This window comes from Phyllobates terribilis, unplaced genomic scaffold (genome assembly GCF_046119375.1).
Source record: "Phyllobates terribilis strain yellow unplaced genomic scaffold, ASM4611937v1 Scaffold_4__5_contigs__length_816908805, whole genome shotgun sequence".
Taxonomy (NCBI): domain Eukaryota; kingdom Metazoa; phylum Chordata; class Amphibia; order Anura; family Dendrobatidae; genus Phyllobates; species Phyllobates terribilis.
The window spans coordinates 116,111,458-116,138,023 of record NW_027362764.1 but is presented as its reverse complement, the minus strand read 5'-3'; the positions used below and the strand labels follow the sequence as shown (position 1 = coordinate 116,138,023).

The following is a 26,566-nucleotide window of genomic DNA, read 5'->3' as shown; positions in this document are numbered from 1 at the left end:
ATCATGGAGAAAGGAGATAACTTGTTATAACCAAAAAAAAACTGAACTTATGCAGTAAGTGTCAGATCATTGTCAAAGATGTTTCTAAATGGAGACTCTTTGAGTCCGCTCTATGGCAAATTTGTCATAGTGGACTGCTACTAGATTCCTGTTTGGAATACTGATGTTCCACAATTGAGACAGAAAATTAGTTGTATAAGGCTACGGTCACTCTATCAGTATTTGGTCAGTATTTCACATCAGTATTTGCGAGCCAAAATCAGGAGTGGGTCAAAAATGCAGAAGTGGTGACGTGTTTCTAATATACGAGGGTCAGTCAATAAGTAATGCCTCCTACTTTTTTTCTCCTTAAATAAGGTAGTTATGCTAAATATACAAATTTGGCACAATTCCTCAAACCTTCTTCTCCAATCCACAGCAATTGCAACTTCCTGCACCAACAGGTGGCAGGACTGTATCCGTTTGCAAAATGGCTGATATCGATGTTCGTATTAGACAACGTTCTGTGATTGAATTCTTGCATGCAGAAGGTGAAACGCCCATTCGAATTCATGAGAGACCGAAAAATGTGTACGGTGATGCAACAGTGGATGTCAGTACTGTTAGACGATGGGTTCGTCGCTGTAACACAGCTGAAGGGCCATCACCGTTGGCTGACAAAATGCGGAGTGGCAGGCCAGTAACCACAGTGACTCCCAGCAACATTCATCGAGTCGATGACATCATTCGTGGTGACCGCCGGGTGACTGCAGATGAATTGTGTGGCATTATCTGCCTCAGTAAAGGCAGTGTGATGAAAATTATTGGACAACTGGGATACAGAAAAGTTTGTGCACGGTGGGTCCCAAGAATGCTATTTACCATGCTGGAATACATGCCCTTGTTAAACGGTGGACCAAGACTGTGGAAATAGATGGAGATTATATTGAAAAGTGACAAATTAATCGTTAATGTTGTGGTTTTCAACCTATGTAATTGCATTTGAATTTCTTGCCAATTAAAAGGAGAAAAAAAAATAGGAGGCATTACTTATTGACTGACCCTCGTACTTTTTCTCTGATTGTTCTTCACCTGGTTTTGGTTTACAAATACTGATGTGAAATACTAATACTGATCGTGTGACTGTAGCCTTAAAAGGATATAATTAGGAAGAGAGAATGAATTCTAAAAAAATGAAACTCATTTAGAATTTCCCAAAATTTGCATACTCTAGCAAATCCAAATTTTTGGATTTATGCAAATACAGCAAAGTGGAAGACATGTTCTGATGTATGGCAACGCACGCTCTGATATCATGATGTCTGAACATGCATTCTGGCCTAGCAGGGATCAAGGGAGCAAGCTGAGAATGAGTGGGGCAATGACTGGCAATGACATATGAATGGCTAACTGAGCATGATTTTGTATTGTTTTTTAACCTCTTCCCAGCCCATCCGTTTATTATGCTTAGCAGTCAGGAGACCTCAGAACATAATAAATGTCTTTTTAAGGACACCTAGGGCCCATTTTATTTGCCAGCTGCCTCCTAGTTGCTTATTTTTTTCCAATCCATTTTCTTTTTTTCACTGATGACGTGTGCATGCTTCCAAGCCAGTAAAAACCCTGGAAAGGTCATATGTTTTTATTCAAGTTTATTACTAAGCAACAGATTCATGTGATACGGATGTAAAAGGGAAGCAAATCAGGAGCCTTCCTATTTGCATCCGTGTGTCACTGATCTCCATAGACTTAAATGGCTGAGTCTGATCCACAAATTAGACAATAGGACATGCTCTGAGTCTCATGGATCTTACTCTTGGACCCATGATTTTAACGGATGTGTAAATACATCCATTTTTGACTACTATCACACATCTGTATGAGTGTTACCATCCAAAGAAACAGACCGATTTTATTTTTAGATGTCTTAAGAACCCAATTGCTTCCAATATGCGTCAATTTGTTTCTGATCCTGTTTTTTTCGGTGAAGTGGGTAGACTGTCAGAACGTTTTATCCATTGAGTCTTAAGAATGTATCAGTTACAAATGGATGAAACTAGGATGGAAAACTGCAGTACAAAGTCTTCCTAGTTCATCAAAGTCTCACGGATCCCCATAGATTTCCTCACGGATCCCCATAGACTTTAATGGCCAAATCTAACCCACAAAAACATGTTTACTTGTTTATTTTGTATGCAGTTGTGTTAAAAATCATACTGATAGTGAACCCGTACAGGAGGACGCTTTGACCTCATCTCTGGAATTGATGTCTCGGCAGGCTGCATAGTCTCGGATGTTGATGAGGCCAGGGACCACACAACAACTTAAGGCACTGCGGTATATATTCATACCACGGACATCATACCACTCATTTGTTGTTTCATTATAACATTCAACATTGGATGTGGTGGTAAATCCATTGAATCCTCCTATCACAAAAAGATGGTCATCTAGTATTTCTATGCCAAAGTTGCTCCGTGGTGTGTACATGCTTGGCACCACATGCCAAGTGTTTTCAACAGTGTTGTAAGCCTCTGCACTTCTTAGGCGATTTGATCCATCAAAACCTCCAACCTGAAAAATAAAATAAAGATCATTTAAATATTAAACACTTACAACATTGTTGTAAGCCTGTGCACTTCTTAGGCGATTTGATCCATCAAAACCTCCAACCTGAAAAATAAAATAAAGATCATTTAAATATTAAGATAACAATGCTTTAATGACTGGCTACTGCATCATGACAACGCGCCTTCCACACTGCATTGAAAATCAACCAGTTTTGGCAAAAAACGGAATGACAACGGTTTCTCACTCCCTCGCTTGCCTGACCTAGCCCCCTACGACAACTTCTTATTCCCAAGAATGAAGAAAAACCTAAAGGGAAAGTGTTTTTAGGACTTAGAAGAGGTTAAGAAAAAATAGCTGGAGGCACTTAACAGCATTACTCTGTGTGCAGAATTATTAGGCAAATGAGTATTTTTATCACATGATAATTTTTATACATGTTGTCCTACTCCAAGCTGCATAGGCTTGAGAGTCAACTACCAATTAAGTTAATCTGGTGATGGGCATCTCTGTAATGAGGAGGGGTGTTGACTAATGACATCAACACCCTATATAAGGTGTGCATAATTATTAGGCAACTTCCTTTCCTTTGGCAAAATGGGTCAGAAGAGAGATTTGACGGGCTCTGAAAAGTCCAAAATTGTGAGATGTCTTGCAGAGGGATGCAGCAGTCTTGAAATTTCCAAACTTTTGAAGCGTGATCACCGAACAATCAAGCATTTCATGGCAAATAGCCAACAGGGTCGCAAGAATAGTGTTGGCCAAAAAAGGCGCAAAATAACTGCCCATGAATTGAGGAAAATCAAGCGTGAAGCTGCCAAGATACCATTCGCCACTAGTTTTGCCATATTTCAGAGCTGCAACGTTACTGGAGTATCAAAAAGCACAAAGTGTGCGATACTCAGGGACATGGCCAAGGTAAGGAAGGCTGAAAAACGACCACCTTTGAACAAGAAACATAAGATAAAACGTCAAGAATGGGCCAAGAAATATCTTAAGACTGATTTTTCAAAGGTTTTATGGACTGATGAAATGAGAGTGACTCTTGATGGGTAGATGGATGGGCCAGAGGCTGGATCAATAAAGGGCAGAGAGCTCCACTCCGACTCAGACGCCAGCAAGGTTGAGGTGGGGTATTGGTATGGGCTGGTATCATCAAAGATGAACTTGTGGGACCTTTTCGGGTTGAGGATGGAGTGAAGCTCAGCTCCCAGACCTACTGCCAGTTTCTGGAAGACAACTTCTTCAAGCAGTGGTACAGGAAGAAGTCGGTATCATTCAAGAAAAACATGATTTTCATGCAGGACAATGCTCCATCACATGCATCCAACTACTCCACAGCGTGGCTGGCCAGTAAAGGTCTAAAAGAAGAAAAAATAATGACATGGCCCCCTTGTTCACCTGATCTGAACCCTATAGAGAACTTGTGGTCCATCATAAAATGTGAGATCTACAGGGAGGGAAAACAGTACACCTCTCGGAACAGTGTCTGGGAGGCTGTGGTGGCTGCTGCACGCAATGTTGATCGAAAACAGATCAAGCAACTGACAGAATCTATGGATCGAAGGCTGTTGAGTGTCATCATAAAGAAAGGTGGCTATATTGATCACTAATAGAGATGAGCGGTGTTCGACTAGAACTGTTCGCCAATCTCAAATTTGAGCTGTTTTGGGCGGTGTTCGAGTTGTTCGACGAACCCGAACGATTTGCAAAAATTCGGCTGTTCGAGGTTATGTTCGATAACTGTTCGTGCACCAAAAGCGTGTCCTGCATGTCTGGCGCTATTTAGAGCACCAATCATGCAGGGATTGTCTGCCACTCACTGTAATGCCACAGCCATGGTGGTTGTGGCATTACAGTGATTGCCCAAATCGATGGGAACAGTGCCAACAGTGAAACATGAAAAGCCGGCAATTCAGCAGCGGCATACACCGGTACCCGACAATTTAGAACCGAAAGAATAGAGCTTCACACATAGATTAGATAGATATAAACATGTCAGCCACATATATACGAAGTACAGTGAAAGTGCTGCTTACTGTACTTGTTATTTAGCGTAAAGGATTTATCAAAAAAAATAATAGTGTTTTCATGCACCGTCTCTTTAAAAAAGCCGGCCGGCAATTCAGCAGCGGTACCTGACAATTTAGAATAGAAGGAATAGAGAATCACACATAGATTAGATAGATAGAAACATGTCAGTCACATATATATGAAGTACAGTGACAGTGTTGATTACTGTACTTGTCATTTAGTGTAAAGTATTTATCAAAAAAAATAATAGTGTTTTCATGCACTGTCTCTTTAAAAAAGCCGGCCGGCAATTCAGCATCTGTACCCAACAATTTAGAATAGAAGGAATAGAGAATCACACATAGATTAGATAGATAGAAACATGTCAGTCACATATATATGAAGTACAGTGACAGTGTTGCTTACTGTACTTGTCATTTAGTGTAAAGGATTTATTAAAAAAAATAATAGTGTTTTCATGCACCGTCTCTTTAAGAAAGCCGGCCGGCAATTCAGCATCTGTACCCGACAATTTATAACAGACAGAATAGAGCTTCACACATAGATTAGATAGATAGAAACATGTCAGTCACATATATATGAAGTACAGTGATAGTGTTGGTTACTGTACCTGTCATTTAGTATTAAAATAAAGGATTTATTATTAAAAAAATTGGCGTGGGGTTCCCCTTAATTTTAGGCTCTAGCGGAGGTTAAGCAGACAGCTGGGGCAGATGTTTGAAGCCTGGGAAGGGGGTATTACCCACGGAGCTTCCCAGGCTACTAATATCAGCCCCCAGCTGAATACATAGCCTTTACTAGCTATTAAAATGGGGGACCCCCCCAAAAAAATGACGTGGGGTCCCCCCTAATTTAATAGCTAGCAAAGGCTAGGCAGACAGCTGGGGGCTGATATTAATAGCCCAGGAAGGGAGCCATGAATATTGGCCCCCTCCCAGGCTAGAAACACCAGCCGTCAGCCGCCCCAGAAATGGCACATTCATAGGATGCGCCAATTCTGGCACTTAGCCTCGCTCTTCCCACTGCCCTGGTGCGGTGGCAGGGGGTAATAGGGCTGGGGTTGATGTCAGCTTATAATGCCAGCTGACATCAAGCCCAGGTTAGTAATGGAGAGGCGTCTATAAGACACCCCCATTACTAACCCCATAGTCAAAGTTAAAAAAAACACAAACACCCAGAATAAAGTCCTTTAATTGAAATAAAGACACAATTCTTTATTGTTCTAAATTAAACCATACTTACCGTCACGCCCATTCCAGCTGAAGCCAACGATCTCCTGAAATAAAAATAAAATAATAAAGCAACCTCATCCTTACCTTTCCATGGTTCCCACGACAGCTTCAGCTCTGCTACATCGAGATGACAGGCTGGACCGCAGTAGAACGCCGCCATCCAGCCTGTCATCCCGCAGACACTGAGAAGCGCAGGCATGCTTGCGCTCCACATTGTCTCTCTGTGACGGCATAAAGATGAGCCGAGGTCATGTCCAATGAACTCGGCTCACCTCATGCACGTCACTTACAGCGTGGGAGAATTCTCACGCTGAAGCACTGAGTGCAGGAGAATTTTCCCACGCTGTCAGTGAGGTGCATGAGGTGAGCTGAGTTCATTGGACATGAGCTCACCTCATGCACGTCACTGACAGCGTGGGAGAATTCTCCTGCACTCAGCACTTCAGCGTGAGAATTTTCCCACGCTGTCAGTGACGTGCATGAGGTGAGCCGAGTTCATTGGACATGACCTCGGCTCATCTGGATGCCGTCACAGCGAGACACTGAGGAGCACAAGCATGCCTGCTCTTCTCAGTGTCTGCGGCATGACAGGCTGGATGGCAGCATTCTGCTGCGGTCCAGCCTGTCATCTCGATGTAGCAGAGCTGAAGCTGTCGTGGGAACCATGGAAAGGTAAGGATGAGGTTGGTTTATTATTTTTCTTTTATTGCAGGAGATCGTTGGCTTCAGCTGGAATGGGCGTGATGGTAAGTATAGTTTAATTTAGAACAATAAAGGATTGTGTGTTTATTTCAATTAAAGGACTTTATTCTGGGTGTTTGTGTTTTCTTTTAACTTTGACTATGGGGTTAGTAATGGGGGTGTCTTATAGACGCCTCTCCATTACTAACCTGGGCTTGATGTCAGCTGGCATTATAAGCTGACATCAACCCCAGCCCTATTACCCCCTGCCACCGCTACAGGGCAGCGTGGAAGAGCGAGGCTAAGTGCCAGAATTGGCGCATCCTATGAATGCGCCATTTCTGGGGCGGCTGACGGCTGGTGTTTCTAGCCTGGGAGGGGGCCAATATTCATGGCTCCCTTCCTGGGCTATTAATATCAGCCCCCAGCTGTCTGCCTAGCCTTTGCTAGCTATTAAATTAGGGGGGACCCCACGTCATTTTTTTGGGGGGTCCCCCATTTTAATAGGTAGTAAAGGCTATGTATTCAGCTGGGGGCTCATATTAGTAGCCTGGGAAGCTCCGTGGGTATTACCCCCTTCCCAGGCTTCAAACATCTGCCCCAGCTGTCTGTTTAACCTCCGCTAGAGACTAAAATTAAGGGGAACCCCACGCCAATTTTTTTAATAATAAATCCTTTATTTTAATACTAAATGACAAGTACAGTAACCAACACTATCACTGTACTTCATATATATGTGACTGACATGTTTCTATCTATCTAATCTATGTGTGAAGCTCTATTCTGTCTGTTATAAATTGTCGGGTACAGATGCTGAATTGCCGGCGGCTTTTTTAAAGAGACAGTGCATGAAAACACTATTATATTTTTTAATAAATCCTTTACACTAAATGACAAGTACAGTAAGCAACACTGTCACTGTACTTCATATATATGTGACTGACATGTTTCTATCTATCTAATCTATGTGTGAGGCTCTATTCCTTCTTGTCTAAATTGTCGGGTACCGGTGTATGCCGCTGCTGAATTGCCGGCCGGCTTTTTTAAAGAAAGCGTCTTCTGAGCAGTTTGTCAGCTTTTGGACACCTTTGAAGGTGTTTTCTATGTGTTTCTATGTGTTTTTGTTTGCCTGCCATTGGTTTTAACGGTGTTCGACGGTGTTCTAAGGTGTTCGACGAACAGTTCGACGAACGGGGGTGGCTCAACACTAATCACTAATTTTTTTGTTTTTTGTTTTTGCATGTCAGAAATGTTTATTTCTAAATTTTGTGCACTGATATTGGTTTACCTGGTGAAAATAAACATGTGAGATGGGATTATATTTGGTTTTTATTAAATTGCCTAATAATTCTGCACAGTAATTGTTACCTGCACAAACAGATATCCTCCTAAGATAGATAAATCTAAATAAAAAAACACTCCAACTTCCAAAAATATTAAGCTTAGATATTTATGAGTCTTTTGGGTTGATTGAGAACATAGTTGTTGATCAATAATAAAAATAATCCTCCAAAATACAACTTGCCTAATAATTTTGCACACAGTGTAGTTGTTATGAACAGTGGAAAAACCATTGGGGCAAGTACATATCATATAATGGACAGTATTTTGAAGGGAATTAATGTTTTCAAGATGTGCTCAATTGTACCTTATTTATTCAAACCAGCACACCATCATCTAACCATCTCTTGCAACAATTATCATTAATAGCAGAGGAGAGAAGTGGGAAGCGGGAGCGTAACGCCCGCGGTTGCAGAGGTCGTCACCGCGGCAATACACGCTGCCAATCAGAAGTCAGCAGCTGATGTCGGCGTGCATATGACAGGGGGTGCATGGCAATGACGTCATGCGCTCCCATCGCTTGCATACTGAAGTCAGCTGCCAGCTTCAGAAGATGATGCTGCGTGGCGGGGGAGCCGAGGGAAGGTGAGCATAATGGTTTATTTTTTTTCTATGCACTAAAAAACAACAGCAAAATGTGTGTCATATATCAGGATGGGGCTCAGGATAAGGAACATTTTACCATGATCGGGCTCAGGATAAAGGATATATACCAGGATAAGGGACATATTGTCAGGATGGGGCACAGGATAAGAGACATATACCAGGATGGGGGATATATATCAGGATGGGGGCAGAATAAGTAACATATATATACCAGTGTGGGGGATATATATACCACGATGGGGCTGTAATGACCCAAAAGAGGCCATTACAAACATTTCTGCATTCATATGAGCCTGTCGAATAAGTCATGCTTTGATATATTGCCTGGTGTCATTTTGTTAAATTAAATGTAAATTGTTGCTCTGTAATAGCACTGGAGACCAGCAGGTGGTGGTATAAGGGTCGGCAACGGACTGTATTGGAGGATGTCTGATCAACATCCTCTATAGTCTGGTCACTATGGTGACCAGGGGGAGTTGGCAGTTGGCGGTTAGAGATAGTCAAGCCCGACTAGAGGTGAGGCGAAGAGTACAAGGGCTGCTAGGATTAAGTACCTTGCCAGACAATCTTTTTAGAGCCCATCACAACAAGGCCAAATATTTTTACCATATCAGAGTATCAGTCCCATTGCCTTCCAGCTGGCACCTGTATGGAAAACTGCACATAACACATCTGCATCTCTGGCTGCTATGGGCATAAAAGGGGACAAACTTATGGTGTGGCCCCCATGCTCCCCTGACCTCAACCCCATTGAGAACCTCTGGAGCATCATCAAAAGGAGTGTCTATGATGGCGGGAGGCAGTTCACATCTAAGCAACAGCTCTGGGAGGGTATTCTGTCCTCATGCAAAACAATTGAAGCAGAAACCATCCAAAACCTGACAAATTCAATGGACGAGAGAGTTCAGAAGCTCCTTTCGAACAAGGGGTCCTATGTGCAAATGTAACATCACATAGAATAAAGTTTTGAGTTGAAAACTGTTTGATTTCAGTTTGTAATAACCTGCTAATGCTTATAATTTCAAAAATGACCATTTTTTTGTTCTTTATTAAAATGAAAAGGTTGAAAACTCTGCTGTGCATAATAATTTGGAACATGCATTTTGAGTGCAGTTTGAGTTTTTTATTTTTTTAAAAATATACTGTTATCATAGGCAGTTTGTACAAAAACCTTTCAATTGTACTCTAATAGTTATTTGACTGGAAAATTACAATGACTGCAATTCATATAGGTAATTTGGGAAAATCTGAGAAAATATTATTTTCATAATAATTTGGAACACAGTGTATAAGAGGAGGGGGGATATATATATATATCAGGATGGGGCCCAAGATAAGGAACATATGTGGCGCCCCTGCAGGTTCAGTCACCACAGAGGTACTGCATCTCACCCAGAGGTGTGGTACCCCACTCTCAGGTAAGGAGGGAGTACTACCCGGGACCCACACACCCACATCCAATACACTCCACCTCAGTAGGGAAGGGCGAGATTGCTCTTAAGGGAGAGCACAGTCTCTGGTCCCTAGCTGGAGGGTGGAACCATGTAGTGGGTGAGGGTGGAGGAAAGAGATCAGGGGAGCACTGTCAGTAGGAGTATAAGAAGGAGGGGAGCCATCAAGAAGTGTGTGAGTCCAGAGGAGAAACAGTAGGGAGTGGGAGGTCAGAAGGAGCTCAGCTCAGGAGAGAGAGGAGAGCGGGCCTGGTAAGAGAGGCCCAGGAGAGAGAGGACAGGAGCAGAGGGAAGGCTCCAGAATCAGAGGGGATCCCAGGGGCATGGTGAGTGCAGGAAGCCACCCGTGCACCAGAATCTACACGGACATGGAGGGATCAGGCCGCAGAGGGGACCGGCCCCTAAACTAGTGGAGAATAATCAGGCTCTGCTAGATAAACGGAGGCTGCTGTATTTGCAAGGTGTAGCAGCCAACCATCACAATTACATCGCCGAAAAGGTGGCCATGTAGGGTCCAGGGGATTGCAAGTCGCGCGACAAGACCCGAGGCTATCGGCTTGGGACACTGATTGTGAGGCGCAGGGCAGGAAGGCGAGAGCCAGCGCAGGGAAGACGACCGTGAAAGGAACATAGAATGGGGTCCCGTTTAAGTACTCCTGAGAGACTTGAGAGTTGCTGAACCCCTTCCCTGGTGAACACAGGACGACGTGGGAGGTTAACCACTGGCCCTGGTAACCTGGAGTCTTGAACAACTGTGAGCAAACCTTGAAGACTGCACCCCACTGTGTCCTGGAATTATTGCTGCGCCATCACCAGCCCTGCACTACACAGCCCCAACAACATCTACCTCATAAAATCTCTATATCCTGCCCTGGAGCTAAGCTCTGCCTGTGGAGATCTGAACCAACTCTGCTGCGTCACCATCAGCTCCAGTGGATCTGCACCGCAGCGGCGGCCCTATATAGCTGCATACCACAGGTGGCAACACGAACATTATCTCTAAAAACTTTATTCCCCTTTCCCTTCCTTTAATTGACCGCCCTGGGTCACGGACTGGGTCACTGCCACCGTGACATCCCCAGCACCGACCCGCCCGGCTACCGAGTACTCCACGGCCCAGGGGGCGCGTCATACATATACTGTATATACCAGAATGGGGGCTATATATACCAGGATGGGGCCCAGGATAAGGGACATATATACCAGTATGGGGGACATATACAGTGGGTACGGAAAGTATTCAGATCCCTTTAAATGTTTCACTCATTGTTTCATTGCAGCCATTTGGTAAATTCTAAAAAGTTCATTTTTTTTATCTCATTAAAGTACACTCTGCACCCCATCTTGACTGAAAAAAAAATTAAATGTAAACATTTTTGCAAATTTATTAAAAAAGAAAAACTGAAATATCGCATGGTCATAAGTATTCAGACCCTTTGCTCAGTATTGAGTAGAAGCACCCTTTTGAGCTAGTACAGCCATGAGTCTTCTTGGGAATGATGCAACAAGTTTTTCACACCTGGATTTGGGGATCCTCTGCCATTCTTCCTTGCAGATCCTCTCCAGTTCCGTCTGGTTAGATGGTGAATGTTGGTGGACAGCCATTTTCAGGTCTCTCCAGAGATGCTCAATTGGGTTTAGGTCAGGGCTCTGGCTGGGCCAGTCAAGAATGGTCACAGAGTTGTTCTGAAGCCACTCTTTTGTTATTTTAGCTGTGTGCTGAGGGTCATTGTCTTGTTGGTAGGTGAACCTGTGGCCAAGTCTGAGGTCCAGAGCACTCTGGAAGAGGTTTTCATCCAGAATATCTCTGTACTTGGCCGCATTCATGTTTCCTTCAATTGCAACCAGTCGTTCTGTCCCTGCAGCTGAAAAACACCCCCATAACATGATGCTTCCACCACCATGTTTCATTGTTGAGATTGTATTGGGCAGGTGATGAGCAGTGCCTGCTTTTCTCCACACATACTGCTTAGAATTATCACCAAAAAGTTCTATCTTCGTCTCATCAGACCAGAGAATCTTATTTTTCATAGTCTGGGAGTCCTTCATGGGTTTTTGAGCAAACTCTATGCGGGCTTTCATATGTCTTGCACTGAGGAGAGGCTTCCGTTAGGCTACTCTGCCATAAAGGTCTGACTGGTGGAGGGCTGCAGTGATAGTTGACTTTGTGGAACTTTCTCCCATCTCCCTACTGCATCTCTGGAGCTCAGCCACAGTGATCTTGGGGTTCATCTTTACCTCTCTCACCAAGGCTGCTCTCCCATGGTTGATCAGTTTGGCTGGACGGCCAGGTCTAGGAAGACTTCTGGTGGTCCCAAACTTTTTCTATTTAAGGATTATAGAGGCCACTGTGCTCTTAGGAACCTTGAGTAATGCATAAATTCCTTTGTAACCTTGGCCAGATCTGTGCCTTGCCACAATTCTGTCTCTGAGCTCATTGGGCAGTTCCTTCGAGCTCATGATTCTCATTTGGTCTGGCATGCACTGTGAGCTGTGAGGTCTTATATAGACAGGTGTGTGCCTTTTCAAATCAAGTCCTATCAGTTTAATTAAACACAGCTGGACTCCAATGAAGAAGTAGAACTATCTCAAAGAAGATCACAAGGAAATGGACAAATGGACAGCATGTGACTTAAATATGAGTGTCTGAGCAAAGGGTCTGAATACTTATGACCGTGTGATATTTCAGTTTTTCTTTTTTAATAAATTTGCAAAATATTCTACATTTCTAGTTTTTTCAGTCAAGATGGTGCAGAGTGTACTTTAATGAGATAAAAAAATGAACTTTTTAGAATTTAACAAATGGCTGCAATGAAACAAAGTGAAAAATTTAAAGGGGTCTGAATACTTTCCGTACCCACTGTATATCAGGGTGGGACCATGAGGGACATATACCAAAATGAGGGATATATATATACCAGGATGGAGCCCAGGCAGGATGAGGAAGATATATACCAGGATGGGGGACATAAATCAGAATGGAGGACATATATGTATATATATACACACACAACAGGATGGGGTGGGGGGCTGTCCAGGCATTGCACCTGAGCCCATCGGACTGTAGTTACGCCGCTGGTTGGAAGTATTCAATGCTAAGAGCCCAGAACACTTCACATTTATATGCCCCCTATTTGGGCACTTGTCACACCAGTGACAGGTTAATTAAAATTAAAACTTGGATAAAACTTGCATGACCCCGAACATAAATATGTTTCAACTGCTCTTCCATCTTCTATATAGCAGAGGTCAAAACTCATGGCAAACTCTCTTTTATAGCCAGTTACACTTTTCCATTTTTCCCTGTCTGCATTTCAGGTACCCTAATTTTTTTTTTACTGATACCGATTTTAAATTTTTTGAATAAAGCAATTTTCAGCATTATTTCTGTAACTTGTTAGTTCTTCAGGTTATTACAGCCATGTGTGATCATTTTAATATTTTCATTATAATCTTGGTTTAAAACCCCGTAAAGGATTTATTATATTACAAGTTTGTTTTAAATCTTTAATGTTTTAGCATACTCCTGTGTGCTAATATGCTATCCACTGTTATTACGCAACTCATTATTATATAACTTGCAAATGTCAACAAAGAGGTCCTGATTAGTGATGAGCGAGCACTAAAATGCTCGGGTGCTCGAAGCTCGGGTCGAGCACATTGGAATACTCGGGTGCTCGACCCGAGCAACGAGCCCAATGTAAGTCTATGGGATACTCGAGCATTTTTCTGGCAGTCCCCCCCGGCGGTCTGCAGAAGGTCAAAAATTGCCCAAATCAATGGGAACAGTGCTCAATTAAACATCAGGCAGGCAGAATATATAGGCAGACAGGCAGGCAGGGTATATAGGAGGGTGCATGAAAAACATAGCAGGGCACTTGGAACACACTAGTGCCCTCCGATTTTCATGCACCCGTCTCTTTAAAAAAGCCAGCCGGCAATTCATCAGTGGCATACACCGGTACCCGACAATTTAGAACAGAAAGAATAGAGCATCACACATAGATTAGATAGATAGAAACATGTCAGTCACATATATAATAAGTACAGTGACAGTTTTGGTTACTGTACTTGTTATTTAGTGTTAAAATAAAGGATTTATTAAAAAAATAATAGTGTGTTTATCTCTTTAAAAAAGCCGGCTGGCAATTCATCAGCGGCATACATCGGTACCCGACAATTTAGAACAGAAAGAATAGAGCATCACACATAGATTAGATAGATAGAAACATGTCAGTCACATATATAATAAGTACAGTGACAGTGTTGGTTACTGTACTTGTCATTTAGTGTTAAAATAAAGGATTTATTAAAAAAAAATTGGCGTGGGGTTCCCCGTAGTTTTAGTCTCTAGCGTAGGTTAAGCAGATGGCTGGGGCAGATGTTTGAAGCCTGGGAAGGGGTTAATACCCATGGAGCTTCCCAGGCTACTAATATCAGCCCCCAGCTGAATACCTAGCCTTTACTAGCTATTAAAATGAGGGACCCCAAAAAAATGACGTGGTGTCCCCCCTATTTTAATAGCTAGCAAAGGCTAAGCAGACAGCTGGGGGCTGATATTAATAGCCTAGGAAGGGTGCCATGAATATTGGCCCCCTCCCAGGCTAGAAACACCAGCCCTCAGCCTCCCCAGAAATGGCGCATCCATAGGATGCGCCAATTCTGGCACTTAGCCTCGCTCTTCCCACTGCCCTGTAGTGGTGGCAGTGGGGTAATAGGGTTGGGGTTGATGTCAGCTTATAATGCCAGCTGACATCAAGCCCAGGTTAGTAATGGAGAGGCATCTATAAGACACCCCCATTGCTAACCCCATAGTGAAAGTTAAAAAAAAATACAAACAAACAAATAGACGGGTGCATGAAAGCACTATTATTTTTTTTTTAATAAATCCTTTATTTTAACACTAAATAAAAAGTACAGTAACCAACACTGTCACTGTACTTATTATATATGTGACTGACATGTTTCTATCTATCTAATCTATGTGTGATGCTCTATTCTTTCTGTTCTAAATTGTCGGGTACCGGTGTATGCCGCTGATGAATTCACGGCTTTCATGTTTCACTGTGAGCACTGTTCCCATCGATTTGGGCAATCACTGTAATGCCACAACCACCATGGCTGTGGCATTACAGTGAGTGGCAGACAATTCCTGCATGATTGGTGCTCTAAATAGTGCCAAACATGCAGGACGGGGACCCGAGTTCCCGCCCAAGCATCGCGCAAGTACTCGGCGAGCTCCGTGCATCTCAAGTATTGAGATGCTCCGGCGAGTACCGAGCAGTGGCGAGCATGCTCGCTCATCACTAGTCCTGATTTATCATTCATTTTGTGCCATTATTTGGTTTGGGTTTAGGCATTTTTATTTTTGCGACAAATTCATTTTAGCTTTTTCTTAATCCTTATATCAGCTTCTACAGTTCTCTTCATTTACTTATTTGACAATGTGCGCATGATTTTCATTTTTCAGATGTTGTCAGCTAATTCATCATTCGGGAATTTTTGAAACATTGCAAAATTTTTGTACAATCGTCCACCAATATCCTAGTGTAGTACATAATCTGTATTTCTTTTCTTTGTTTTTGCATGTTAAAGACTAACAATCTACACTGTGTTCCAAATTATTATGCAAATAATATTTTCTCAGATTTTCCCAAATTTCCTATATGAATTGCAGTCATTGTAATTTTCCAGTCAAATAACTATTAGAGTACAATTGAAAGGTTTTTGTACAAACTGCCTATGATAACAGTATATTTTAAAAAAAATAAAAACTCAAACTGCACTCAAAATGCATGTTCCAAATTATTATGCACAGCAGAGTTTTCAACCTTTTCATTTTAATAAAGAACAAAAAAATGGTCATTTTTGAAATTATAAGCATTAGCAGGTTATTACAAACTGAAATCAAACAGTTTTCAACTGTTATGTGCAGCATGAGACGGGGCATTATCATGCATGAAATGATCTCGATGGTCCAGATGCATGGAGTGGAGGATGGCTGGTTTATGGACACCCCATGCAAACACGGCTACGGCGCTAACAAGGAGGAGGTGGAGTAATGTTTTGGGCTGGAATCATGGGGAGAGAGATTGTCGGCCCTTTTAGGATCCCTGAAGGGGTAAAGATGAACTCCATAATGTCTGTTGAGTTTCTCAAACAGCATTTCCTTCCATGGTTCAAGAAGAAGAACCGTGCATTTCGCAGCAAGATCATTTTCATGCATGATAATGCCCCGTCTCATGCTGCACATAACACATCTGCATCTCTGGCTGCTATGGGCATAAAAGGGGACAAACTTATGGTGTGGCCCCCATGCTCCCCTGACCTCAACCCCATTGAGAACCTCTGGAGCATCATCAAAAGGAGTGTCTATGATGGCGGGAGGCAGTTCACATCTAAGCAACAGCTCTGGGAGGGTATTCTGTCCTCATGCAAAACAATTGAAGCAGAAACCATCCAAAACCTGACAAATTCAATGGACGAGAGAGTTCAGAAGCTCCTTTCGAACAAGCAGTCCTATGTGCAAATGTAACATCACCTAGAATAAAGTTTTGAGTTGAAAACTGTTTGATTTCAGTTTGTAATAACCTGCTAATGCTTATAATTTCAAAAATGACCATTTTTTTTGTTCTTTATTAAAATGAAAAGGTTGAAAACTCGGCTGTGCATAATAATTTTGAACATGCATTTTGAGTGCAGTTTGAGTTTTTTATTTTTTTTTAAATATACTGTTATCATAGGCAGTTTGTACAAAAACCTTTCAATTGTACTCTAATAGTTATTTGACTGGAAAATTACAATGACTGCAATTCATATAGGTAATTTGGGAAAATCTGAGAAAATATTATTTGCATAATAATTTGGAACACAGTGTAATATGCAACATTTGGATTGAGATTTTATTCAAAAACAGTGCAAATAAAGCAGTAGATAAAAAAATAGTGTCTTTAAATTTGAACCAAATTCATCAAACATGGTGCACAATTTTGGTGAATTTGGCACTAAATCCACCAGCATAAAAAAGATACAAGGTAAAAAAAACTGCAAGTGATGAATCAGGGTCCTAAGTTATCAATCCGCGTTTGAAAAAGGCTGCTTAATACCCAAAATGTTGTCTTTTTTTGTGATTGTCTCTACTTTCAAACACATCTGAGTCCGATGCCTCGGCATTTTCTATTGGATTCCATTTTATGATCTAGGTCACATGGAGACCTTAAAAAAGGAGGATGTCTCCATGTTATTAAATCGTCATCTTGATTGAAGGTTCCCCCAATTCTAGCAGGGCAGAAGATTGATTCTCATTAGATGAGCAACCACTGTGGGGCAGCACGTGAAACTATGTAGAACTTATTCTACATACATAAAAATATGGCACTGAAGTATAAGACCCCACATTAGCCACCAGAAAAAGCCAGAATAGCCTAAATAGCCCAAAAAAGCACATGTAAAATAAGCTCTGGAGACAAGAGTTATCTTCCAGGCAACATCCTCCCCAGAGCCTGGAAGAGCTAATTTATATAAAGTGATAAAAGATGATTTATCCACAACAAGGCATCTGATATGAGGTATACAGGTATCACTCTCTACAGCAGTATATAACCTGTATGCCCATAGTAATAGTTTAGATAGGTCAAATATGGGGACAGATTCCCTTTAAACGTCTTCCCTTTATTCTTTACCATCCCTCAATTGAACTTGATGTACATGTATTTTTTTTGTCATTTAAAACTACAACTTGACCCGCAAGTCCTCAAATGGCTATTTATGTTGGCGGAAAGCTGAAAAAAATATGGCTCTTGAAAAATGCAGAGGAAAAAATGAAAACAAAAATTGGTATAAAGTTGTTAAGACAAATATTGGCTACACTACGGGTCTATCTTTAACTATACATCGGCCCTGATCCATCATTGCTGTGCAACAATTTTTTGTCTAGTTTTGGGCTTTTTTTGTTTGCACCCAATTCATTGTTCAACTTGCGCTTTTTTTGAAGTCTATTATATACTACATGTGTTAACTAAATTTTTTAGTTTTCCCCTTTGCAAAGTCTTGTAATTCCAAATGATTTAGGCTCATTTATTAATTAATTCATTAATTAATTGCCACTTTTTTAAAAAATCACAAAATTTGGGTCATCTTCACTCCAGTCACCCTTGATGCATTTTTTAGTACGCCAGTAATTTTTGCTTCAATTTTTCTAATTTCTTTTGTGCCAACATAAAAAAATTTAGTGTCAAAAGATGTAAAAATGGTTCAAGACAGGAAGAAAACCCATTGTTAACTCTGCACCAAATTCATGAATTGTATGTGTCATTTTGATGAATTTGGCTCCAAAAATATCTAATACCATAAGACAAAAAAGGAAAGTGACTTAGAAAAAACACAAACAATGAATCGAGGCAATCGTTTTCAAAGGGAGAAATATGTTCTAGAATTATAAAATTCTCTGATTGACGAATTGGTTAGCTTGTACATTTTTGGGGTTTGCCTCATGTCCAATAATAACAGGTTTTAAATATAAGTCCTTCATACCACATATATTTTTTCTCCATAAGCGGCAACTCCCACTCCACTACGTCGGCTCCTCATTGAAGAAATTGTACTCCACTGCAAGGTTTCAAGGTTGTACATCTCAGCAGTGAACAAGCACTCATTCCCGTTGAATCCTCCGCATATATAGATCTGTGAAAAAAAATAAGAAGAAGCATAAATTTTTTACATACAATTTTTTATACATATAGAAGAAAAAGTTAACAAAATGTAGTAGTACCTCAATAGAATAGTAGAATTAAAGAACAAAGAATAAGGAAGTAACCATCAAGTGTGTGGCTTCTCTGAATGTTAAAGGGAAATTGTCTGTCTATTCATGATGCCCAAACCATGAGCAGCTTGAATCAGAGCCTGGCTGCCTAATTACAGCTAGGTGTGCTTTAAGATCTTAACCACTCGAGCTGATTGACAGGTTTCTCCCAAGGTACGCACATGGGAGAGATCTATCAATTAACTAGAGCAGTGCAGGGAGAAGCGGTCCAACCAGTCACGTCTCTGTGGGCTGGATCTTTAAATTCTGTTTTCTCTGATGTGCCAGAGCTTATCAGAGTAAAATGTGAATCCCAGAGTGTGTGTGGGGGAGGAACCACTCAATTTCCAAGACCCTTATTCTATATAAAGAGGGGCACAAGAACACCATTCACAGTGACCTCTTGGAAACTGATTAGTGATGAGCGAGTGTTCTCGTTTAACCCTTTCGCCGAGCACGCTCGGGTTCTTTCCGAGTATTTTCGGCGTGTTCGTATATTAAGTTTGAGTCCCTGCGTTTGCATGATTTATGGCTGGTAGTCAGCCTCAACACATGCAGAGATTGCCTGTTTGATAGGGAATCCTCACATGTGTTGAGCATGCTCGCTCATCACTAAAACTGATGTGTCTTGAATTATATGATGCTACATTTAAGAGCATAGTTAATAATGAAGTGAATGAGGCTTAAGTGCTAAAATATGCAGTGTATGCCTGATGAATGAATATATAGAAACGATGCTATAATTTCCAGAATATAAATGTCTTTAATTCACTGTGAAACTGATCTAAAATGTTGCCTCCTCATCTTCAAGTTCCAGCATTCTTTTATTTTGTCTAAATGTTCAACTGTGACATTAGTGCTTCTGACAACAGAGATGGGGGCAGTGGTATAGAGCCAGCGCTGAACCCATGGGAGGGTAATTATTACATCGTTTGTTTTATTATAACTAGCATCATTTACTGTATAACCCAAAGTTTTATGAAAGGAAAACATGATCTGATCTTACCACAGCTCCTGGGCAGGGGGGTAGAAAAAAAGTATGCAGACATTACAGCATAGGATCGCAAATTATTATTTTTTTGAAGTAAGACATTGTTTAAAAACAGGCAGGGAAATGGTTTGCCTCACAATAAGAATCAGCTGTGATCTCCTGCTGTAATATCTGTATACTCTTACTTCCTCCCCTGCCCAGGAGATGTGGTATGATCAGACCATATCCCTGTACGGTAAGACACGGCCATTACACAGTACACAGCAGGGGCACATTTATAAGATTATCTCAGCACAGGAACATTTTTTTAAAAACACATCCAATAGTGGAAATTATTATTATTCCAAGATCTATTGAGTTAAATGAACTTTTGCTCGTGGGAAAACCCCTTTAAGTCACACTGTCAGTGCACGTAATCACAAGGTGAGCATTTAACACAAACTACTGTCTCCTACACAGGAGACATGCAGCTATCTAGCCCGAGACCAATCAGATTTAGTCTCGCACTGTGATTGCTGCGATTGATCTATCTACACACAGAGACCAATCACAGTGAAGCAAGCTACTTTTCCAGCTCTGATCTTCTCAGTGATGCTGCAGAGAAGATCAGAAAGGGCTCTCAGGTACTGCAGGAGGTTGTTATACACTATCCTGGCTCGAGCTCGATATGTGTTATCACTGGCCATGGCCTTTTAACATCCTAGATGCCCATCGTTACCATGTAAACTTGAAACCATTTTTTTACCATACTGACAAGCAAAAAATGGAATAAAAAGAGATCAAAAATTTGTATGTAAAAAAATGTATTATTGAAAACATCTTGCCCAGCAAAGAACAAGCCCTCACACAGCTCTGTCGGTGGAAAACAAAAGAAAAAATTGTGACTCTTAGAAAATGATGAAAAAATTGTTTTTGATGTGTAAAAGTAACAAAAAGTAAAAAATATATAAATGTGGTATTGCTGTAATCGTACTGAGCCAAAGAATAAAATCATCTTATCACTTATATAGCGCAAAAAAAATATAATCAAATAAAAACAATTCTTGAACTGCTGTTTAGTTGTTCATTCTGCTTCCCAAAAATCTGTATAATTCTTGGTTCACATTTATCCTGTGCTGTACGCTAAGCACATACCTCGGGGTTTCTGTCAAAATCCCTAAGATGATGTGAATCAAAGCAAACACCAGGCAGAACCACTCACTATACAGAGGCAGATGGAGTCACTTTGGACTATGTTTGGCCTCCGTTCCTGAGGAATCTTGTCATTTTAGGCATCTTTTAGCACAAAAAAAGTGAGATTGACAGCATTTTTGTGCATGTCTAAAACGATGGGACACTTAAACAGAGGGCAGAGGAATCCAAAGTGACATCATCTGCCTCATTATAGCAGTTCCATCAGAGGTTCAGTCTCAGTCACATTTGTTGGGAATTTAGGTGGAAAAGCCGACGTAAGTGCTCAGCAGAAAGTACAGGATAAATGTGAACCAAGCCTTATACTGAAAACGACCAAAAAATGTTTTGTACCCCAAAATATTACCAATTAAAACTTCAAAAACGTCATCTGTGAGCAGAAAAATACATTACATGTAGGACAAAGGCTCTGGAAAAGTGACATGGCACCCAAAAACCAATCCAGCAGAATCTATGCTCCCAAATCCAAATGCTCCCTTCTTCCCCCTGCTGAGCCCCACTGTGATTAAACTGCAGTTAGAGTCCTCATATTTGGCATTAATGTAGCAAGAAGTCACTGAACAATTTATAGGGTACGTTTGTCCAGAATCACTAGCTGGGCACAATATATGGGCACTAAGTTGGCATATTTGCAATGTTCACTCAGCAACATCCAGCCCATACTTTTTTTCTGAGAAACCTGTGAGAGCAAAATACGCTGCTTCCTTAGACCAATTCATTGAGGGGTATAATTTCCAAAAATGGGGTCACTTTCTGGAATTTTTCTGCTGTTCTGGCATGAAGAGGTCTGTGCAAGTGACACCCATATTCTATCCCACCAAAATCTGCGCTCCAAAAGTCAGATCGCGCTCATTCCCCTCTGAGCCCTACCATGTGGCCAAACTGTAATTTCCAAGCAGATACTCTATGTGTTACCGCTGCATTCAGGAGAAATTGCATGACTAATTTTGGGGTTCATTTTTACCCATTTTCCCTGGTGAAAGTTAAAAATTTGCAGCTTTTATTACATTTTAGTGGTAAAAATTTAATTTTACTTTCCCCAATCCATTGTTATAAAGTTCCATGAGGCATATATGGGTTACAAATACTCACTACACCCGTACATGAAATTCTTAATGGGGTTATCCGGCCTAAAATGAAAAGTCTGCAGTCACTCTGCGTGACTACAGACTTGTCAATCCTCCCATCGCCCACACTGTGCACTCCAGCCCATCTCCTTTTGAAGACCAGTATGAACGACACCGGTTTGCTTATCTCTAATTAAGATTAATATCTCCTTACCTTATCATTAAGTGTGGTGGCACTTGCATCACTTCTTTGCTCATTCATAGGGTCAATCAAACTCCATTGGTTGCTTTCCGGCTGGTATCGTTCAGCTGTGTTTAGACGAAAATGGCCATCAAAGCCTCCCATTGCATAGATGTTTCCATCCAGAATAGTGACACTGACATAACATCTCTTTGAGTGCATGGGTGCTACTTCCTTCCAAGTTTTCTTGACCGGATTAAAACATTTTACACTGTTAAAATAATCCACACTATCAAATCCACCAATAATGTACACATAGCCCTTTAAGTATGCTGTTCCATGATAAGCTCTTGGACTTTCCTCTTCACATGTAACATTGATCCATTTTTCAGCACGAGCATCATATGATTCCATGGCATTGGTTGGTCCACCTCCACTCCAACCTCCAACAGCAAACAAGATTGCATAAGGAAGACGGGGTCTGCTCATAGGGTTTTTAAAATCAGAATTTGAGGGGCCATTAACATTGAGGTTATACATGGCTTTGAAAGCATTAATTAGAATAGGTTTGCACTCTTCATTGTCTTTTATATAGATGTTGGATTTGACATTGTTGCCAAAGTATTCAGTGTGCATGAAGGCAAAGCGAACCTGGAAAGAGATATAATGGTTACTATTGTTTCAAAAAACTGAAAAATCAATAACACTTTGTAACATTTTGTCAAAGAAATATGCCTTTTTCTCCAACTATTAGCCCTTTCTAATACCCTCTGTCTCCTGAACGTGTAACTCACTCAGAAAAAATCTGTCTCATTAAAAAGATTAACAATTCATTGAGAGTTCAGAATACAGCAGTCTATTGAAATCTATGGAGGGGAGAGAGGGAGAAAGAGGGTGAAACAGAGTGGGAGAGGTGATGCTGCTTTCTAGTAAGTGTTTTACCCCCCCAGTACTGGATTCACAGCTACACTGCTCACTACTGCTATATAATGTCCTCTCTGATGCTGATGCTTCTGTCTGCATTCTACAAAGTGAAGGGGAACATGAATCCCTGTTGTCTCTCTTGTCTTCATGTACCATGTATAGGAGACATCATAGAAGCTAGTCTACACCCACTAGCTCATAGACAACTGGAATTTATGGATGAGAAAACTGGTGAAAATGCAGGATGAAAGTCATATAATGGCCAGAAATAGTGTTGTTCCTGATGTACACACAAATGACAGCTTATTCTGAAGTCAGCTGAGATGACAGGTGTGCTTTAGAAAAAGAGAACCAATTGTCTCTGACAAAACAATAAAAAGTATGAAGATAAAGACAACAAGAGAAATATGTAATCAAATACATCTGTTGTACTATGCAGCAATTTATACAGTATATTTCTATCTTTCTATCTAAGCTCGAATTTGAACACAAAACATCGACGTAGGTGGCATTGTTCTTAGTAAAAGCCAAACAGTCATCAGCAAGTTTTTCTTCTTCTGAACCGTTGGGTTTCAAGTGGCCAGACCTTCACTGGTATCAGATACATGTTTTCGATTAGCGTTTAACTCTAGGTGAAGGCTTCATGATAAAAATTCAGCATTACCTCTGGAAGAAGAATTGAGATATACTCTTGCCGGCTTGCTGGGTTATGATTGATCCACTTTATGATAGCTTCAAATACAACTTCTTCCTGTTTAACATTAAGTTCATCTTTCTCTAATAGAATCTTAAATTCGTTAGCTGACAGATCAAGAAACTCATCTGAGGTCTTCATTATATTTTCAAAGTTATGCAAGATGTAAGCATGTGCCTTTTGCTGAACCTCGGGGCTATAGTAATGTTCAGTGAACTTGTAGATACCAATACTATTTTCTGGGCACAGTTGGTTTATCAGGAAACCAGAGCAAAGTTGGAGAAGACCTTCAATGTTGAAGTAATCTGCCGCAATGAAGAGACTTTCCACATTGTCGGTATTGATCGGGACAGTCCAGGTGTAGGCATACTGTAGAACCATTTTCATTATCTCTGGAGCGACGCCAGAAATGTCATATACCTTCTCTTCACTGTTCTTCCAGCGATTTGTGAACATTGCTCTGTAATGAGAAATAAGGTGGAGATAAAAGCATGATCTAGGTGAGAATTGCTTTTACCTTCAAGAAACTATTAAATGGAACAATATAGGTTATAAGTTAAAACCTTGATTTGAGATGAATTGAAGTTGCCTCAAATAAATTTTTACAAAAAAATACCAAAATCCAGATATCTAGAATTCTCTTTGGATGAATCCAGCAAAATGGTGTCCGCCCAGCCATCATTTTTAGACTATAAATAACCAGAAAGGGGTTAAAAATATATATACACCGGGGTCTTAAATATCCTGTCGCACAGCCCTAATTCTGTCCAGTCTTTACTGGACCATCTTTGGAGTCTTCTGGGGCTCTACTATCCTCAGCATTTTCCATAAACACCATTTTCAGCACCTTCTGTGGTGACTAGGCCTCGCAATGTCATGAATGATCAGTCAGTGCTGAGTGAGTATATACTTTTTGTTCCTTTTTTTAACCTATCTTATATTATATTCTGGTGTCTGGAGAAAACTCAGAACATAATAGTTCTCATTCCATTCACACAGATTAAATTCCATACAAATCAAATTTCCTGAAGAAATTCAAGCAAAGCTGCAAATATAAATTTTTGCCAAATTCGTCTATATCTAGTTAAAGGGGTCTCCTAGGATTACTGGCCTTTCCTTAGGATGTCAATGTTTGGGGTTTTTTTTGTTCACACTAGAGTCTGAAAGCATTCTAGAGCAATTTGACCCTGTTAATGTACATGCAGCTGTGACTGATACTGAATGGAGCGAAGTCTCAGTACCGGCCATAGTTCCATGTAAGGACAATCAACTCTGTATGAAAAAACAATGAAAGGGCCTGTGAGTTCTGTTGATTTATGATTGTCTCATACTGATGAAATACTTATTTCTGGAAATTCCCTTGAATATCCATAGAATTAAAATTTACAGCAAATTGTGGGCATTTTCATAAAATTACATTTCCCACTGAACATCATAAACACTGACCTAAAGTACGGACTGCAGCCACATAGGATGTTCTTATGAGCATTGAACTCCACACTGCCAACTTTGATTATAACATCACACAACTTGCCCTCCATTCTAAGCTCATTAAAGATGGTGTAAGCCCCAGGGGTCATTTTGCGTTCCATTTCACTGGTGTAAAAGTTTTCCTCAGAATCCATTGTGAATGTATGGTGGCCTGTCCTGTCTCTGCATCTTCTAATCTCCAAGCTGTTTATGGAATCAAAATCTGATGTTCTTTCATGACATCACAATCTGCATTGCGTCATTCTGAATGGAATGGTCAGAAAGGAACACCGGAGTCTCATCTAATTACTTGTATCATAAAGTTCCACAACCCCCATTTAATCTCAATTAACGTTCCATAATAATCCATGTTGTAGCTGTCTGCATTGTTTATTACTTTAATTCATATAACTGATCTGATAGATTTTTTCTTTCCATTCAGCCTTTTGTTATACTTCTGTATCTGACTCTTAGGCCACCTTCACATATTCAGTATTTGGCCAGTATTTTGCATCAGTATTTGTAAGCAAAAATCAGGAGTGGAACAATCAAAGGAAAAGTATGATAGAAACACATCACCACTTCTGTATTTTTCACCCACTCTTGATTTTGGCTTACAAATACTGATGTAAAATACTGACCAAATACTAAACGTGTGAACATGGGCTTTTATGCACACTTGGAACCACCCTCTATAAATCAAAGAACAGAGCTACAGAGTATCATCAGCTATGCTTCGGACAGATCTGACCCATCCATGTAATAAAATGTAACTTCTTTGAATGTTTGCCATGTAGTGCTCCATTGATATACAATGTATGGCTACTATTTTCCCTGGTGATCACAGCTTTGTGCCATGATTTAATGATTTTCATAGTTCCAGCAAAACCACAACCTTTTTTTACAAAAAAAAAAAAACTGCAGTTAGAGTTGGAACAGTTTCATCCAAAAAAGCTTTGCAAATGTGATTGAAATATGCATTGTTTTATCAAGGAGTATCAAAATAGTGTTGTAATCTTCTGTCTTCAGGAGCATACTGCTCCTCCACTACCTCCCAGCTTCTTCCAGGCGGTGGTGCGCTACTGAAGACTGATCCAGTGATCCAGCTGGCTTCAGAGCAGTGGTTACAGGCTCTGAAGCTTAGAGCCTGCAAGTGGTGTGCACTCCTTACCTATGTTTCTGGTAACCTGTATCTACAGGGTAAATTGATTTTAAGAACATTTTGCAATTTTAATAATTTATGAACTTGAGACAACATCTTTAAATGCTCATTCTAAAGCTCATTTTCCACTTGGCAGGCGTTATGTGCTGACAAGTACTTAGAGGACGCTATTAATTTTCAGTTTTGAAATAAGT

The 26,566-nt window shown here is 40.7% G+C and overlaps 1 protein-coding gene across 1 annotated transcript; it reads right to left on the bottom strand.

Annotated features, from left to right (window-relative positions):
• Window positions 1-2,190: 2,190 nt before the first annotated feature.
• KLHL10 (kelch like family member 10) lies at window positions 2,191-25,365 on the bottom strand. Its single transcript, XM_073676529.1, has 5 exons — window positions 25,187-25,365; window positions 23,711-24,200; window positions 22,156-22,773; window positions 18,425-18,574; window positions 2,191-2,553 (listed from the first exon to the last, which is right to left on the bottom strand). The coding sequence occupies exons 1-5, from the start codon at window positions 25,363-25,365 to the stop codon at window positions 2,191-2,193; spliced, it is 1,800 nt and encodes a 599-aa protein (XP_073532630.1).
• Window positions 25,366-26,566: the final 1,201 nt, after the last annotated feature.

Bases quoted from the DNA above. Each gene is read 5' to 3' on its own strand.
- KLHL10 (XM_073676529.1), bottom strand. From the start codon at position 25,365: ATGGATTCTGAGGAAAACTTTTACACCAGTGAAATGGAACGCAAAATG. The intron at 24,201-25,186 runs GTCAGTGTTTAT...TTCTCATTACAG, and splicing joins GGCTGCAGTCCGTACTTTAG to AGCAATGTTCACAAATCGCT. The intron at 18,575-22,155 runs GTAAGGAGATAT...TTTTTTTCACAG, and splicing joins CCACCACACTTAATGATAAG to ATCTATATATGCGGAGGATT.